At 43.7% G+C, this 16,957-nt stretch overlaps 1 protein-coding gene across 16 annotated transcripts in view; it reads left to right on the top strand.

Moving 5' to 3' along the window:
• The window catches only part of LOC120900882 (peripheral plasma membrane protein CASK), a 197,608-nt gene that overhangs the window by 36,254 nt on the left and 144,397 nt on the right, over nucleotides 1-16,957 (top strand). For 14 of the 16 annotated variants that reach the window (XM_040308493.1, XM_040308579.1, XM_040308533.1 and 11 more), the window contains exons 4-12: nucleotides 548-653; nucleotides 4,662-4,739; nucleotides 5,486-5,667; nucleotides 7,120-7,188; nucleotides 10,814-10,989; nucleotides 11,320-11,442; nucleotides 11,525-11,672; nucleotides 13,332-13,510; nucleotides 14,074-14,241. In XM_040308493.1, the coding sequence (XP_040164427.1) occupies nucleotides 548-653; nucleotides 4,662-4,739; nucleotides 5,486-5,667; nucleotides 7,120-7,188; nucleotides 10,814-10,989; nucleotides 11,320-11,442; nucleotides 11,525-11,672; nucleotides 13,332-13,510; nucleotides 14,074-14,241 (1,229 nt within the window). The remainder of the gene's footprint in view (nucleotides 1-547; nucleotides 654-4,661; nucleotides 4,740-5,485; nucleotides 5,668-7,119; nucleotides 7,189-10,813; nucleotides 10,990-11,319; nucleotides 11,443-11,524; nucleotides 11,673-13,331; nucleotides 13,511-14,073; nucleotides 14,242-16,957) is intronic. The other 2 variants (XM_040308570.1, XM_040308586.1) reach the window with 2 other exon arrangements.

Here is a 16,957-nt window from a genome sequence, read left to right as displayed (position 1 = left end):
CAACAAAAAATGACGGAGAAAAAACCGAAAGGAATGAAGCTAAACTTTCATGGTGACGGTTATTCAATGTGACTTGCTTCTGACAAGCCTTGTCAATGCTTTTTACTGCATAGCAAAAAGGCAGAGTATGGTACCGCTTTTAAATTCAGAATGTAAGTTGTATTTTTGTTTTTGCTTTTCAGTTGTTGTTTACCACCGACAAGATCAAAAGACTGTACAATCCAGAACAAACAAATCACAAGCTTCACAAATTTATTTGCAGAACCGACGCCAAACATGGCTGAAATTAAGGCTGTCTGATACTCTATCTGTTACATCCCTTTTTATCTTGCCGAGCAGAACAGCACCGCACAAAAGAGGCGATATGTTTACGATGGTGGAATTCTCTGTTATCTTTATCTAAAATAGCTGGTTTTTCTTATTTACCGCTTCTGTGCTTAATTTTTTTTTTCTGAAAATAACAAAAGTTTTTGTGCGTCGTTTTTCGTGGAAATCTTCGAACTGTGAAGACTTATGCTGCCTGTCTACTTCGTCTCGTCCATTACAGATCTGAAGCGGGAGGCCACAATATGCCACATGCTGAAACATCCGCACATCGTGGAGCTGCTGGAAACGTACAGCTCGGAAGGAATGCTGTACATGGTGTTCGAGTAGTAAGTATGATGAATGTTATTTGCCCGTTGTGCAAATGGAACCCAAGGCGCTGTGACGCAACTGCTGTGCGTTGGTTTCGTATCCTTGGAGATGCAGTATGTTTGAGTTGTAATAAATAGACACGCAAATGCTTTGCATGTGCTCGGGGTGGGAGAGAATCCTGCATTTCTGGAGAATAGTCCACAAATGAGGGTATTAAAAGGTAAAGCTTCGCGATTCTGCGGTGGAAGATGTTGGCTAAAGAATGGAATTTCGTGGAATATCTTGTTGCAGTTGATACGTGCTATTGTGAACGCAAATAAGTGCGTCGCTTTTTACTGCTTTTATCAAATATTTATTGTTACAAAATCGTCTGTTAGGCATACATTGTTACTGTTATCGATTTGATACGATTATATGAGAAATGAAACATGTAAAACCCCATTTTATACTAAACATAAACAGTTTGAAACCCTAAAGCTCTTTGTAATTGAAACTAGCCCACTGCAGCTTCAGGCTCTTTTCCTTGGAACTGGGCGTGCTTATTTTGGAAAGCCCCTTTATGGGCATATTTTATGCATCTTTTTTTGTACGACGCTCATTTGTGCGTGATGATAAGCGCGAAGCATAAAGTAGAATTGGAAATAACCGTACGCAGGAACCCATTCCCGCCACTGATACGCATCTGGAATATTTTTCGATCTCTTGAAATGCCCTCCATTTTTTGGCACGCATCTAAATTTATGATTATGGATAAACATCAAGCTCTTCGGCTCCCGTGGTGGATCGCCAACCATGGCCGGACCGGCGCTGGGTACGACATTTTCCGATCAATATTTTACGGATTCATTGCTTGTGGATGTCCTGTACCACTTTCATCACATTTTGACTTTCGCTTCGTAAGAAGTGGTCTAGAAACGATCGATTTAAACACTCACTGACCGGGGAAGGCGGGCAAGCGATGAAACGAGCGTGCGGAAATAAATTGGACTTTTGGAGATGATTACCACTGGCATAATTTTCCGTCGAATCATCTTAAGTGGCCGGAGCCGGACAGTATTGACCAGCGGACAGTGTGTTCGCTGACTAAGGATAAAAGATGTTACGAAGTCGTTGTACGCTGTTGAATGCAAACTTTTCCCCGCACAATGTAGGCGACTTGATTTGATGTTGATGGTTTCCTGGAAGCCGAAGGATGATGGTGCATTCACGCTGGTAGGTGCCGTTTCGATAGTTTGATGTTCAGGTCAGCAGTGCTTGTCTCAGCAGAGAAAATGGGAACGAGTGGGAGGAAAGTGTTTGCGCTTAAAGAATGGATACGCCACAGAGAGCAGAAGCCTCGAACGCTTTGAGCTCTGATCGAATTAGTGTAATTAGATTTTATTGAAAGGAAAGGGAGAGAAGGGTACCACCCGGCGCTTGTTGCCGGATAGGAGTGCGGAAGGAAATGGTTATCCTTTTTAGCTGCCCTTCTGCCCAAAAGCGATATTGAGCGACTAAAGCACAGCTGGTTTTGAGTCAAAGGAAACGGTGTGCAAAATAAACTCTGGGTGAGGGTTGATTGTTTGAGCAGGAATGTTTGCTTCCCCGCCTCCGGCTCGTGGTTGACACGACATTGAACCAAATGTGCTTGCCCGAAATAATGTGGTATAGATTTAACAGCAGGAAACAAAAGAGAAAAGAACAGATATACCACCCATTGAAAATGCTCCGAATTTTGGTAGCGTTAGGTGGTTGGAATCGGCAGAAACGCAGGACAGGACGAAACTGAATTAAAACTATTTCAATAACAATATAAGTAGCTGCTATTGTGAGAGAAACTTTTGTCCTTTGCCCGTTTGCGAATATGTTGCGGTGGAAATTGTGCTCGTCGAAGTTTGGTTTGTTATTGGCGTAGAAGCGCGTAGAAGTGATACAAAGGGACACACTTCTATATTGTTTGCCGTACGATGTCTGAAATGTCGTTTCATTCGCTTTTTTGCTGGTAGTATTGTAGGAAAACGATTTTTTGTATTATCTGTTTAGTATGAATCTCGTTCGAGCTGTACATCTTTCAGAAGACAACTGTTCCTTTTGGAAGAAATGGGTCAATTGAATATATTAAAAACCTTGAAACCCCTTCATTCAGGGTACAATTTGATTGAAAATACAAACAAAAATTAAAAATTTTATTGTAGAAAAATCCAGAATTTATCGAATGGTTGTGTTATTTTTCCGAACAGTTCCGAAGCACAGCAATGGTGCATGAGTATGCGCTAGAGTATTTATGTATTGCAGGAACTGCAGATAAATGCTTGTGAGCGTAATTGCTCATAGAAGAGATTTGTTCCAGCTCATTCTATATTTTATGCAAGCATTATTTCAAACGCGGACTGAGGGTACTTTGCCGTCCAACGTATTGGAGTACATTAATACACCATTTCATGTGCTGATTTCTGTGGTTCATTTGCACGCTCGTAAGGGGTTTCCACGCCAGATGGTCACGTACGGAAGTTGATTGCGTATAGGGCTCTCGAATGTTGGGGTGAAAATTTGCCAATATATTTTTTTTGTATCAATCGGAAGCAATCAAACAGGCCTTACTCTTTCGTGGCGTTGTGCATAGGGTTTTTAAATTTACTATCGTTTTCCGATCTTTGCGAGAATGCATACGGTAAGTGGTGAGAGAAATGCCAGTGAATGGATTAGAAGAGCAATTTTTCCATCATGCTGAAATATTGGCTCGCCATTCTCTTTTGTATTTTTCGTTGTTGCTGTTGATGTCTTGTTTGTAGGTTCGGTTGCTGTTCATTAATAAAGAGGATCGAATCGAACGAAACGTTATAGCATCACGTTTCGGTAGGGATTATTAGTTAAACGACCACATGGTAGTATGGCCGAGCTGCGTCCCAGCAGGAAATTGGTTGATGGGATATTATCAAAAGCTGTAAAAATTGATTGAACGATAGCTTTTTTGATTTGAGAAGTGCTGATGCTTAGTGCTGAATGGCAAATAGCATGGAAAAGAAGAGTTTGAGCTTGGGTTATTCCAATTGAGCTTTTGATATGCCAGAATATTGCAGCAATTATAGAAAACTTGAGATTTTTTTTCCTGCTGTTTGTTTTTATTGCTTCTGTATGTTTATATTATTTTATGTTTTTTTGTTCATTTTCGTTGCTAAAAATTAGATGTAAAAAATATGCAGCATCGTGTTTCAAGTTGATAATTGATGCATTTGTTAGAAAGCCTTCTGCTGTTGAAACGAGTCGATGAGTTTTAAATAAAGGGGTGTTAGCGTGATTGATGCTGTAAATCATTCTTGCTCAAACGCATCCATAGCGTTGGCAGAACGTGCCGTTGTCGTTAATGTTTTCACAGCACTTTAGCGGTTCAATCACTCGGCTCAGCATTTAACAGAACACTTCAGCTCTGGCGCCGTTTATGTAGCACCCATCAGCGAAACCATCATATCGCAACGAGCGGCCAGCTCATGATGGACCAGTTCTCTTTTGTCATTATCATATTTTATCATGCTTAATTTCGTTACCGTGTCGTGCATTAGGCAGAGTTGACGTTAGTGATCGGCGTTCGAAATCAAGCTCGCGTTGGAAGCCAACGCGAGTGCTTCCCACCATCAACAACGGGCGGGTATCAGACTTTCCCAGCGCAGTCTCAAGCGCTATCAGTCTCCCGGGAAATGGAATGAAATATTTCGTGTTGTAGAACGATGGATTGATGAGTGTCGTTTTGGTGTGGTGTACTTTTTCGCCCAGATTCTTATTTCCGGTCAAAGCCACCCAACTAGGGCGGGATGGGAGTGGTACGGACGTGCACAGTGTTTGATTACTCGGCCCGCCGTGAAGCGTTTGCGCCACGTCACTATCGATGTCGACGTTTGTTTGCTTTGTCATCGAAGCTTCGGTAAACTTGATACAACGTTTTGCTTTTCTTTTCATTCTTGTTTCCCCCACTCTCGCCTTGGTTGTGCCGTGTGTCGTACAATACGCATACTCTTCAACGTCGCCCACACAAATCACATCGGACACAGCATGGAAGGATCAGACATTTGCTTTGAGGTGGTTCGTCGGGCCGTGGCAGGATTTGTGTACAGTGAGGCAGTGGCGTGGTAAGTAAAATGGTTCGGATCTATATATTTTTTGCTATCTTCACGTTCCGGAGAAACACATTTTTGATAGCAGATAACAGATGTGGCCGTGTTGCGAGGGTAGAAAAGAGAGGAATTCTGTGTTTAATCATTTTCTTGTTGTTTGGTCGATAGAGTGCCAGTAGGATGCGAAGGAGTATCAATGTATCAATTTATCAATATGATTAGGGCGTGATAAAATAAATCGTGATATTAGATAAAACATTAATGGATTATTTGAGATGGTCTGTTGCTGAGCAGAAATTAAAAAAAAAAAAATGGATCGATGTTTCTATCGATTGAATATGGAGAGGTTGGAGATAATCGTAGGATAATTGAAACAGGATCTAGAAAGGTTTCCTTCTCAATCGAATCGAATTAACACATACATACACGATATATGAGCCGGTTTGTAAAAAAGTACAGTAGGTTTGGGAGGAAGATTTTTCCTCGAAATAGTTAGCGCTTAATCTAATATCTGTGCTTTAGTTTAATTGTTCAGTGAATGCGTACACGCATCGATGATTCCATTGTTTATCATGTGTAAATAATTGAATTTTAGCGCGAATCATCTAGTAACGCCAGTTCCTGGCGGTGCCACGAATCGCTCGTTCGGTCGATAATTTTCTATCCGATTGAAGTCATGCGTTTGCTAATCGCTTTTTTTCTCTGTGCACTTCCGCCGGTGGGGCTGGTCGTGCGCGGGACGTAAATTGCATTCATTTCAGTCACTATTTGCGGCAAATTTTGGAGGCGTTACGGTACTGTCACGAGAACGACATCATTCATCGGGATGTACGGCCTGCCTGTGCCCTGTTGGCAACGGCAGACAACTCGGCACCTGTCAAGCTCGGTGGATTCGGTTCGGCTGTTCAGCTTCCCAATGGACGCGATTCGGTGGAGACGCACGGTAAGTTTGATTGGGATGATGTTTTATGCGTTATCGGTGGTAAGACTTTTATGAGAACTGGATAATATGTTTACTGATACTTAGAGAACTGGATGAAGCTTCGATTGTTCTAGTGTGTTTGGTATATCCGCTGTAGGAGAATGTAAAATGTTAAATATCATTTATTGAATTAAAGTGCATATGGTTAATGAATTCAAGATTATGAATTAAAGATAAAAATAAGTTATTAACTTGTTTATTCTCTTAACTGTACATTCAATTATTTTTGAAAAATTTTATTCACCTGTATGTGACAATCTGTAGCGTAAATAACAAAGATTATGACTTAAAACTTTTGCATAAATGGAGGCGCATGGTGTTTTGTTTTACAGATAGTTTCCAAACTAAAGGACTGAAGCATTTCAACATACTTACTATTTATCATCTTCATTTTCCATTTGAATTATTTTCCATTTTAAACTGTTTCAATAATCAGAATATGGAATTTAAGGCAGTGTAAGCATGTCGTGTATAAGCGAAGGAAAGGTCGCAATAAAGGTATATCTGAGGCCGAGACTTACAATTACCAGTGATGGACAGTGTCGAAAGATAATTAATTGGATGCTTCACGCACTGAATTAATAAGGCCCGAGCGGTAAATTAATGATAAATTTTCCTCATGGGAAAATGTTCTGTTCGGTTTGTGCGGTTTGCTAAAAGGGCACAACTGTTCGCTCTGTGGCTATCCTGTTGGTGAGAGGCTCAATGATGTAAAAAAAGGCCATCGTCAAACCGGTATCGGATAACATCGAGTGAAATGTGCTTAAATGGGAACGGTGAAAGCTGTTGTTTGATTTAGGTTGCGAAAGCCATGTCCCAACCTAAGAGTGATTTTGACTGTTTAAATTAGTTATCCCTGTTCGTCGGAATAGTTGTTTCAAGGGATTGTATTGTTTTAGCATAAGAAAAATTAGACCGGACTTTACCGGAACCTACCAGGTTTACTCTATGTAGTTTCTGTAAAACTTATCCTTCACTACTGGCGGACAAGACGAATTCTGTTGCTACCTGTACCATTGTGAGTTATTATACCTCACCCTTTTAATAGTATTTTTTTAGCGCAGGACTTTGCAGTCTGTTGGTGATAACGCAAACCAAGTGGGTGTGTGCTGCATTGTTTTCACTAACAACATTCCTCCTCCTTTCCCACGACAGGACACGGCTCTACAATTTGTTTTCACTCATGCACTCAATCTCTTTCTCTCTCTCTCTGTTTCTTTCTTCCGCATCTTTTCATCTACATTCTTTTTTCGGTCAACATGTTTGCTTTTGCAAACACAAACAAACACTGACACACACACTCACACACATAAACCCACCAACACATGCACAACCCTTGTGCCAACCACGGCGTGTATGTGTGTGTGGGAGTGTGGGGGGAAACCGGAAAAATGGTCGGAACGATGATTGTAGAAAGACTCGACCCCCATCGTTCGTTTTTGAGCCCGAGAGGAAAGCTCTACCTGAAAACAGATAGCGAGGGTAAGCAGCAAGCACAGCACCATCCAAATAGTGTGTGTTCGTTTGTTTTTGTTTATCACCCTTCTTCTTGTTCTTCTTCTTCTTTGGTGTGCATTTATCTTTAACTATGGTTGATTTTTTGTCTGCTGTTGTGTTCATTTCCATACCCATTTACTCTCGCCGCTGTTGTTTCGGTTTCTCTCATCTCACACGGACGTTGCTTTATCTGTTTCCCATCAATCTTCTTGAAAACGGTTACGTTTCTTTTTTGTTTGTTCTCACTCACGTACACATTTGTGATTGTTTTTGCCTTTTGTATCGTTGTGAGGTTTGTGCTACATTCTTGGGGCATCCTTGCTCGCATCGTGTTCTTTTCATTTTGTTTCGCTGGATTTGTTTTCGGTGTCGTTAATACCAGTGCAAACCGGACAAACGGGTCGCAATCGGTAACAGACAGACGGTAGTTAATGTTTTATGTTTGCCTTCTCTTATAAGTATTTAAATGCAGAAAGGGTATTGTAAAAATAATAGTTTGGCATAAATAACTATTCCATCTTTCATACATGAATCATTGATATAGTAAAATGTTGTATTCGGTTGATTGCCTATGTGTGTAAATAGTTCGATTCCACTTGACGTTGAATGATTATTTTGTGCTTATCTGAATTGCTTTCTCATTCACTTGCACTGTGCACAGATTCAAAACCTTATCCACTGATGACGGAAAATAAATACGAAACTGGTTTGCTAACGAACCGGTTTTCCACTGTTTGCTTTGCGACATTTTACGAAGGACAATAACTTTTGTGCAGTTGAATGGAAAGTTTTTGGGGGTAGGAGAGCTATGAAGCTGTTTCTCGTTTTCCATCGTCTCGGGGTGCCGATTAAAAGCGTATTCATGCTCCGAAAGCTCACGGAAGATGTAGGCGTGTAAAGTGAAGCAAGAAAGTCAAGCTGCTGTCTCCCATGCGCCATCCATCTGGTCAACCCCGCCTCTACTCTAAGTTTTCGATCAAAGCGAAAAGAACATGCGGTTTATTGGAGTGGCAAATCATTTCCAGCTGCTTCTGCTGTCTGACGGACCGTGCACACCCTGACACACATACAGACACACACACACACTCACAAACATTTAGGGTTACTTCTTTCGGTACGGGTTTGGGATATTTGCATAAAATGAGAAAAGTTTTACTTGAACTTAAACCGCTAAACGCCGTTCCGTACCTTTCGAAGGCAGCAATCTTGAATGTTGAACCCGGCGCTGCAGGTCCTGTGACGCGTTAAGCATTGTTTCCTGGTTTCGTTGAATAAACTGTGAAATGGGTGATAAATTATTGAACCAAAAGAAACCATTATTGCTCCATAAAATATGCGTCTGCCGAATTGTTTTGTGTTTAGTATGAACCGTTTCTATTGTGTGTTGTTTTGCGAGCGCTTGTCTCTGTTAAATTAGTTTTCAAGTGATGAGAAACAGTTATTCATAGGACATTCAATATTAAGATGGTGACAAGCAAGTCCGTGTAGAATGAACAGGCACCATTAAAAAATCATACCCACCTCCGCACTGGTCGGAAACACTTGAGTGTCCGGTTGGAATTTGCGAACGGTATAGCACACAAAACTTTTTGTGGTATTCCAATTTGTCGAAGTTTGCCGGGGTGAGTTTATCCTACGTAAATACTCTTGTAAAACCATACGGTGTTGAAACCGGCAGAGCTGTATCGCAGTACGGCAAACTGTCGGCCAAAGTTTGGACGATACTTAACGAAACCAACAGTTTGTTGTTCAAATATTTAGCCAGTGAAGCACCACGAGTGTGTCGCAAGCTGTGTAATGGTTCCAGCAACGCGTAGGAACAAGGTAACCGTAATGTAATGCTGTGGGTGGTGGTGCTACTGTTGAAGAGGGTTTGAATAAAGTCCGTTGAGTTTGCGTGGGCGTGTGTGTGTGTGTGTGTGTTTTTCTGCTAATAATAGCTAAACGTCCAGCTCAGCTGGTCCTATGCCTTATGCACATGGGCATTTGGATTGGTCCGCAATATGAATGGCGAGGATTGGGGACAGCAGAAGTATGTCCGTTTAGCGGCGAATGTAATAAAGTGCCCGGCAAGCTTTCGAAAAGGGATCGTATGCGGTGCGGGTGTGAAGAAAATCTCACTTTCCTCAGACGAATAACCAAAGCCCGGAACCAACACTTGGCTGGTTGGCGTGAAAGTTTCTGTACGGTTTAGTTTTAGGGATTTTCTCTGAATTATCGAAATACAAGGTCCGGTCCGGCAAGTTTGGAAGATAAATTAGGAACTTTCTGTTTCTGTTTCTGATAGAAACGGGATTTGAATGTTGGGGTTATGCGCCCGACAAATTGAGTTTATCTGTAGACGGATGTTAAAAACTCCCAAAATAGAGCTAGTGGTTTTTCTAGATTGCATTGCTATCAAGAGAACGTTAAACATGTGTTCAGGCGGGTCAGAACTGAGAGTGTGAAGCGTTACGATGATTTTTTGGCTATTCGTCCGTGGCAAATATGCGAATCGATATCATGGTGCCATTCTGTATCAGCCTGATTGATAAAGTAATTGCTTAGGAATGATGACGTTCGTACGTTGATATCACACGAGGATAGCGACCCATACGCGCTGACACAATATGATAACAGCTTATCCTTACCCAGCTAAAGGTGTCCCGATGGTCTTATAATCCTACCCATGGCCACCGTTCAGTAGCGACCGGTGTGTGTCCATCGAAACACGTTTACGGAATTCCAAATCACTTTCAATTTGTCAGAAACCCCCCGTGACCCTCGGAATCTGGGTGGGGTCGGAGAATGTCCCGTGTTCGCACACAAGCACGGTTCAGCAGTGGTTAGGTATTTTGGTAGTGGGGTAGTGATTTGGTAGATAGCTTTTCCGGCTAACCGAACCAAACCGATCTCGAAGGTTTTATTGAATTGAAGGCAAGCTATCGCTTTTAGTGGTCTTCCGCCCAGATGGTCAGATAGGCGAAAATGATAGGTCTAGTGAGGATGAAAAAGTAACTAAAATGTGTTTTGGGCGGTGTTTTCAGGAATGATTGACGCATGACTGATTGCACTAGCGTGCCGATCGAAGCACATTCAGATGTAAATGCAAACGCTTTAGCATGCGCTTATCGTACGATACAAAAGAATGGTTTGTTACGAGATAAAAGTGTTACAGCAAGGACACGGCACATTACAAAAATATGCACTGTAGGTAGATTTGATTATGCATTATGTAAACAATTGCTTTTGCCGCGGAACTGTATTTTACTTTCACTTTCACGTCACCCAAGTCGCTGTAACTGATACAAAAAGAACTTCTAGCGGCACTCACTTGAAAGTTGCTTTTTACGACGAGTCTATGTATTCCACATAAAGCATGGAATCAGCGTAAAAGTTCGAACGCACCTGGCAAAACATAATAGTACAAGCTAGTAAATGCTTTCTCTCGCTGTTTTCACTGTTTCTTCGGTTTCTTACTGTTTCGTCAAAAAGCTTAACGCCAAACTATTTTGTTATATTTATCCATCACCGCTTCATCGAAGGGCTGCAGAATCGGCACACAAGTATAACCAAATATCTGTTCTCATTTCTTTTCTCTACATTTGACGGCACGCGCGACGACAAACAGGACGAGTCGGCTGCCCGCACTACATGGCACCAGAGGTAGTAGCCCGACGGGTGTACGGCAAACCGTGTGACGTGTGGGGCGCTGGCGTGATGCTGCACGTCCTGTTATCCGGTCGTTTACCTTTCCACGGATCCGGCAAGCGGCTGCAGGATGCCATCGCACGTGGTCGTGTCACGGTAAGTATGTGTATGTGTGTACGTCTGGCTGGAAGCTGCTTTCCTTGCTACTTCCGCCCTGAATGACACGAATGGCACGTTATCGAATCGATGTCAATCGATCCGAAGGATGCATCCCAGGGCGAAGATTTGAAGCATTCCGAGCACTGCTGCCCTTAAGGTGCTATTTGTGTACTGTGTGAAAGAATTCAATACAGCATGCACTATCCATGTGCTTGCGCGCGTGTGTGAATGTGTATGTCCTTTGCGCGGTTGTGCCATCGACGCGCCGTAAGAAATGGAATCATAACGTAGACAACGTGTCTGCCGCGCTCTCTACCATTCTTACAGCTCGATACCCCGGAATGGAAACATATATCGAGCAATGCGAAGGATCTCGTTCTAAAGATGCTTGCGCCCAATCCCATCAGTCGGCCGACCATAACGGAAGTGCTGGATCATCCTTGGATACGGGTAAGGCAGGCGGGGGCTGTCTAGCTGGCGCTCGTTCCTCACATTGTGATGGTTTTGTTCCCCTTTTTTTCATTCGTTTTAGGATCGCGACAAACTGCAACGCATTCATCTGGGCGATACGGTTGAGGAGTTGAAGCGGTACAATGCACGCCGCAAGCTGAAAGCTGCCGTGCAAACGGTGGCGGGTGGCGTAGCGATGGATCCTCTCTGCTGTGCGGATACCGACTCAAGTGAGTTAATGCGAACTGCTATTGGAATTTTGAATCGCTTCGTTCAATTTACATGTAGAGAGCAGACGTATCATAACCGGTGTCGTCGAATGCTTGGAAATAGCTGATTTTTTATCGTTTTATCGAATTATTTAAATTTCGTTTGAACAGTTTGCATAGATGCAACCGAACGAATGACTCTTTAAAGGAAGCACGAATCGTGCTGGATCATGCTGAATTGTTTAAAGCTAGCTTGAGCTTTGACTGCGGCATCGTTCCCGCTTATTATTAGCATAAAAGCATACTGTGCCAGTTCGCCGAATGGGAAAGTTTGCACTCCACATGCCACAGGACTACCGAGTAATTAAAATACAATTGAACTTATTTTTTTTTTTGTTTGCCACCGTTGCGGTATTTTCTGTTTTTCTGCTACGAAAAGCAGGCAACAATGCACGGACGAAAGAGGCGTGACATAAACCAGTAATCTGGCGAAGGAATGGGAGGCTATCGTCACGTCCTGAGCTGGAAAAAGATGAAAAATAAGAAGCAGTTGAAGGCAAAGCAATATCTGCACTTGCTTTGATGCTTGCTCAACGATGCTGGCTGGCAACCCACTTTAATGGGATCCGCTGTGTGTTAGGAATTTTTCTTTGCCTCTTTGTATGTGTATGTGGCGTGCTTGAAGAAACATCAGCAACATGCTTCGGTGTAGCGGCGGAATCATCTCCACCAAGCCATTGGAGCCGGAGTCTTTTTTTAATGTTATTGAAATTGCCTGCTTTAGTTACCACCGGCTGGCGGTGATGGAGATGAGATGAGAACGTGTGGGGCTGTCCTGTGCGACATCGGTTCGTGACGTGGCTTAACGCCGCGAGATGACTTGTTGCATACGCTGCTGCTTTGCAATGCTGCGAGAGTGGTAATGTTCAGTGCACAGTGCTAAAATTTTATGCTCGCAGAGCTTGGTACGTGTTAGCTGGGACGAATATAGCTGTAGCTGCGGAGGAAAGGGAGGTTCACGGGCCTGATCGCAGAAGATAACCTCTGTCTGATCTCGGTTGCGAGATGGTCGTTTTATTGCTGACGACAACATGATGCCTGGTGTTCGATGGGTATCGTGTAAGAATATGTTGAAATGATGCCATTTTATAGTGGAAGGGTTTACAGCAAGGAACAAGCATATGGACAATAAAATAAGGGGTTACGATTATATTTTTATAGTACCGAAATGGTTGACAGTCCCTGGGCGCAATTGAATGGAGCATTACGAATACTCCAATCACCAATAATTACTATGCAAAACTCCTTAGTATTACCGGGTATTAGTATCAAAGGAAGGACAACAAGGGGAGTAGTAACGTTTGTTGATTTTTTTTATTGCGTACATGCTTAAAGAACTTTTTTTTATCATGTTTTAGTAGTCTTTTATTCATGAATATCCTTCATTTAGTCTTCATTTGGTGCGTGGTCTCCTCCCGCAATCAGAGGGTGCCACAATCGCACCCTCTTACTAATTCCGCTATTCTTCATGCTTATGGTTTTGTCTCTCTTTTTTCTTCTCGTTTTTCTTCTCCTTCACCCACTTTTTGCGCCCGCCTCCCTCCATGCTGCTCCATCCCTTCAACCATAATTACCCCTTGCGCCGACAAAATGGGGTCACTGCGACGACGGGCCGTACAGTGGCGATTGGCGCTGCATCGGAAAGCCTCAACGAGTGGGCCGACGAGGAGGCCGGCCTGGAGGCGATCCAGAAAATTCTTGACTCATTAGACGATATCATTGCTTTACAAGATGCGAACTGCGATCCAGATATGCTGGCCGGTATGCTGCGCGACGTCAAGCTGCACGAATTGCTGCAGGTAATCGAAGTGTTTTCCTTCCGCATGGATCCTCCATGTATGTGTGTTTCTCTGTGTTGGTGTGTGTGTGTTCGAAGACGCGTAGAATAGTAGTTTGCCACTCGTCTGTTTGAGGACGATGATGTGCTTCACTCCACGCGGTATCGAATTGGTTTTGTGTCGCCGGAGATTAATAAAAAACAAAGTGCTCCTTGTCCACCGGTAGAGGACCGACCAAGCGATACCGCATGCCTCCTGACGATACGTTTGGTTGATTTTCATTCTAACTTTTACTTCTTTCTCTTTTTTCTTGTTTTCGTTCTCTGGTTTCCTTTTCCCCTTTCCGAATTTGTTTGACCATCATCATCGCGTTGTTCGGCTTGCTCACCGCATCACAAACGACACCTGTAAACACCACACTGCCTTTCCCATTCAACAACATGGCATTCTCATACCGATCGCTTCCACTACACTCACACAAAACACGTCGATACTGTGGGACATGAATTCGACCAAATCACCACACACGCGCACCACATAATTGCATTGCCATACGCGGGCGTTTTCGGGGATGGCTGGAGCAGTTGTTCGATAGAATCAGTAGTTCGGTTATCAATCCATCACGGGCCCCACCGGGAGACGCCATCAGCCGCTGTCGGGATGCGATCGATGTCATCTCATCCACCGCGGGACACAAGTACGTGCGCGAAAAGTCGGAGCTTATCAACCTGCTCGGATCACCACACATTCAGGTAGGTTGAGTGCGAACGATAGAATGGAAGCAGCGCTGTACGGATCCTCCCCCTAATCGCGGACCGCGGGTCTCCATGCGTCATATTTTTTACGTTCTGTTTCCGCTACCGATGCTTAAGTTGCGTGCAATTTTGTTTGCTGCATTTATTTACACCCTTCCCCTGTTGCATAGTACACAAGGCAGCACATAGAAGTGCTTGCAATTTTCCCGTCAGGCGTCACCAGTGTCGGTCGGTGGGTTTGTGGTCGTGCTAAGGGTGGTTTTGTGTACCCGTTCCCGTGTACGCCCGGTCCCGTCAGTTCGCTGTTGCATTTCGCGCAGGCGCGTTAGTATCCTGAAAGCGCGCCTACCCACGGTCGGGACGGGAACCATCGTTGCAGAGCTTTTGGTTTTGTACGAAAAGCTTGCAGCGAAAGCTTCTTCCCCACGGTTTTCGCCGCTACGAAGCAGCGGGCACAGATGTAGTCAACTCGTGCTGTGTCGCAGTTTCCCATACGATTGTGCAAATTTTCATCGATTCTTCCCGTGTTTCCCTCCCATGAAAGCTACCATACTGATGCTTTTCCCCCATCCCCCTCCCTGTGCGCTCTCTCTCTCTCGATGTCGATCCAAAACAAATGTTCATTTTTCATGGCTTCTTGCGCTTGTGTTGTGTTATTTCGTGCCTAATTTTTTATACTTTTGCTTTTCTTTCTTTCGTTTGATCCTTCTTCCGCCCCGGTTTACCAGTGCCATCGTGTCGTACGCGCGTTTGGCAGGCCACCGTGAGGGGTTTTGCTGCGGATGATGTTTAATTAAATTTTTCTAATTATATCATCCTGTTTCTGGGTGGAAGTGGAAATAATCCCTGTGCGTGTTGAACTGTGTGTGTGTGTGGGTGTGGGTCCTGTAGATTCCTTCATTTTGGAAGTCTGCGGCGCTGCGCCTTTTGTTGACATTGTGTTTTGTGAAAATATGAAAACAAAATGCACCGAACGCGGGTCCGGGAAACAAATTCGACACAAAATCCCTCTTTCGCTCTAATCCCTAAAGTTATTGTGGTGGGGTTTGCAGATAAATCAGGGATCAGTTGTTTTGGGCCCGCGTATGCATATCCGCTGCGCGGAAAGGTACGAAGACAGAGCAAACAAACGATGAAACACAAAACCGAAAACTTTCTCGCTACATTGGCCGCCTTTTAAAGTGGCTCCTGTACACGTCAACCGGCCGGCCACCATTGGAATCACATTAATTCCAAACTGTCTGTTGCTTAAAGCGCGGTTTTTAACTTTTTAATGAGAAGCGTGTCAAGGAGCATGATTAAAAGTGACTGCACACAGCGTTCGTCGATGGGATTTTTTTTTAATTTATTTTGACGCGTGAGAGAAAAACGAAAGCGCTGCCAAATTAGAAACGAAATGTGTCTACGTTCCACAAAGTCTATAAAACTGGTAGCACCTCAGGCCGATCTGGGGGTTGGGTCGTAACATCCTCCGGTGTGCGTTCTAAATAATTAGAGAAATGCATTTCCCTTGCTTTGCACGTAAAGAGACACAACAGCAAGGAAAATAAAAATAGCATGGTAGCAGATTGCAAAACACAGATATTAAAACGAAACATGCAATTAAATTGGATATCTTTTGCTTGTTTGCTTTCTTATGCTTGTAAGAGATACTAATGAAAAACGTTAAGCGAAAGAGGACTCGAGCGTTGCAAACTCTTTTCGTTTCTGTCTAATCCAAACAAAAACCTACTCCTACTAGAGCAACACCATTCGTGCCGGGGAGATTTGAATGCAAAATCAGTTGCTTTCCATCGGGAAAGGCCTGTGTTCGATACATCCGGTAAACGGTAAACCGATACCTACTTGTGTAGCGCATGAAACGAGCACGATTCCGGTCACACGGTCGCTTGATGCTTAACCGATAAGTACCAATGCCAATGCCAGATGGCACCAATGTGTGGCAGAGCAGGAGGGGGGAGAAAAATCGTTTGACTGGATTTTCTTTCCCAAATCTAGCTGCTCGGGGGAGCTGCCGTAGCTAGAGTCGATTTTTCATGCCCTTGTGCCGGTGGTAGGGGTGTCACCTTTCCCTTTGCCGAAGAAGGTCAACGAGCGCACGGAATAGAGAGTATGGTATAGTCGCTGTATGTGAGTGTATGAGTGAGCGTGGGGCAGGTTTTATAGGGCTACCCCTTGTCACCGCCAGGAAGCACCAGGTGTGCAACAGCTGAGCTGCAAGCCTAGTTTGCTTCGAAGAACACTCGCACACGTATGCGCAAGCAAAAGGGACACGGTCAGCTCGGGTTGCGGTGCTATTTGCTTTGCGTATTTCTTCTGCACTGCCCCATTTGGTGTGAGGTTTTTGGAGCGCTCGTGCCCTCGCTCCTTCGAACAAAACCGCTGCAAAACTCAGGTCAGACGATGGCAAAGTTAAAACCGATTGTTTCCAGGTCAGTTTTTTCGTTGCCACTCCAACCCACCGGAGTGCTAGGCTAAACAGATATTTAGTTTCGCCGTTGGTGCTGTTGGGGTTTAAGAGTACGGTACCGGCACCAAATAAAAGTCCAGTGTGCCATTGGAAAGATACCCAGACCTCTCCCGAGCTCTCGGAGTTCGTAAAGCTTAGATGCAGTAGTGCACAAAAAAGAAGTCTTTCTAGGGGGAAAAAATCCTTTATGCAGAATGATAAGCTTCAAAAGGCATGCTTTTTCCTGTGTTTCAAGCACAGCAG

The sequence above is a fragment of the Anopheles arabiensis genome, chromosome 2 (genome assembly GCF_016920715.1).
Source record: "Anopheles arabiensis isolate DONGOLA chromosome 2, AaraD3, whole genome shotgun sequence".
Taxonomy (NCBI): domain Eukaryota; kingdom Metazoa; phylum Arthropoda; class Insecta; order Diptera; family Culicidae; genus Anopheles; species Anopheles arabiensis.
Note: the sequence above shows the minus strand (reverse complement) of the source record. Positions and strands in the feature narration are given on the sequence as shown.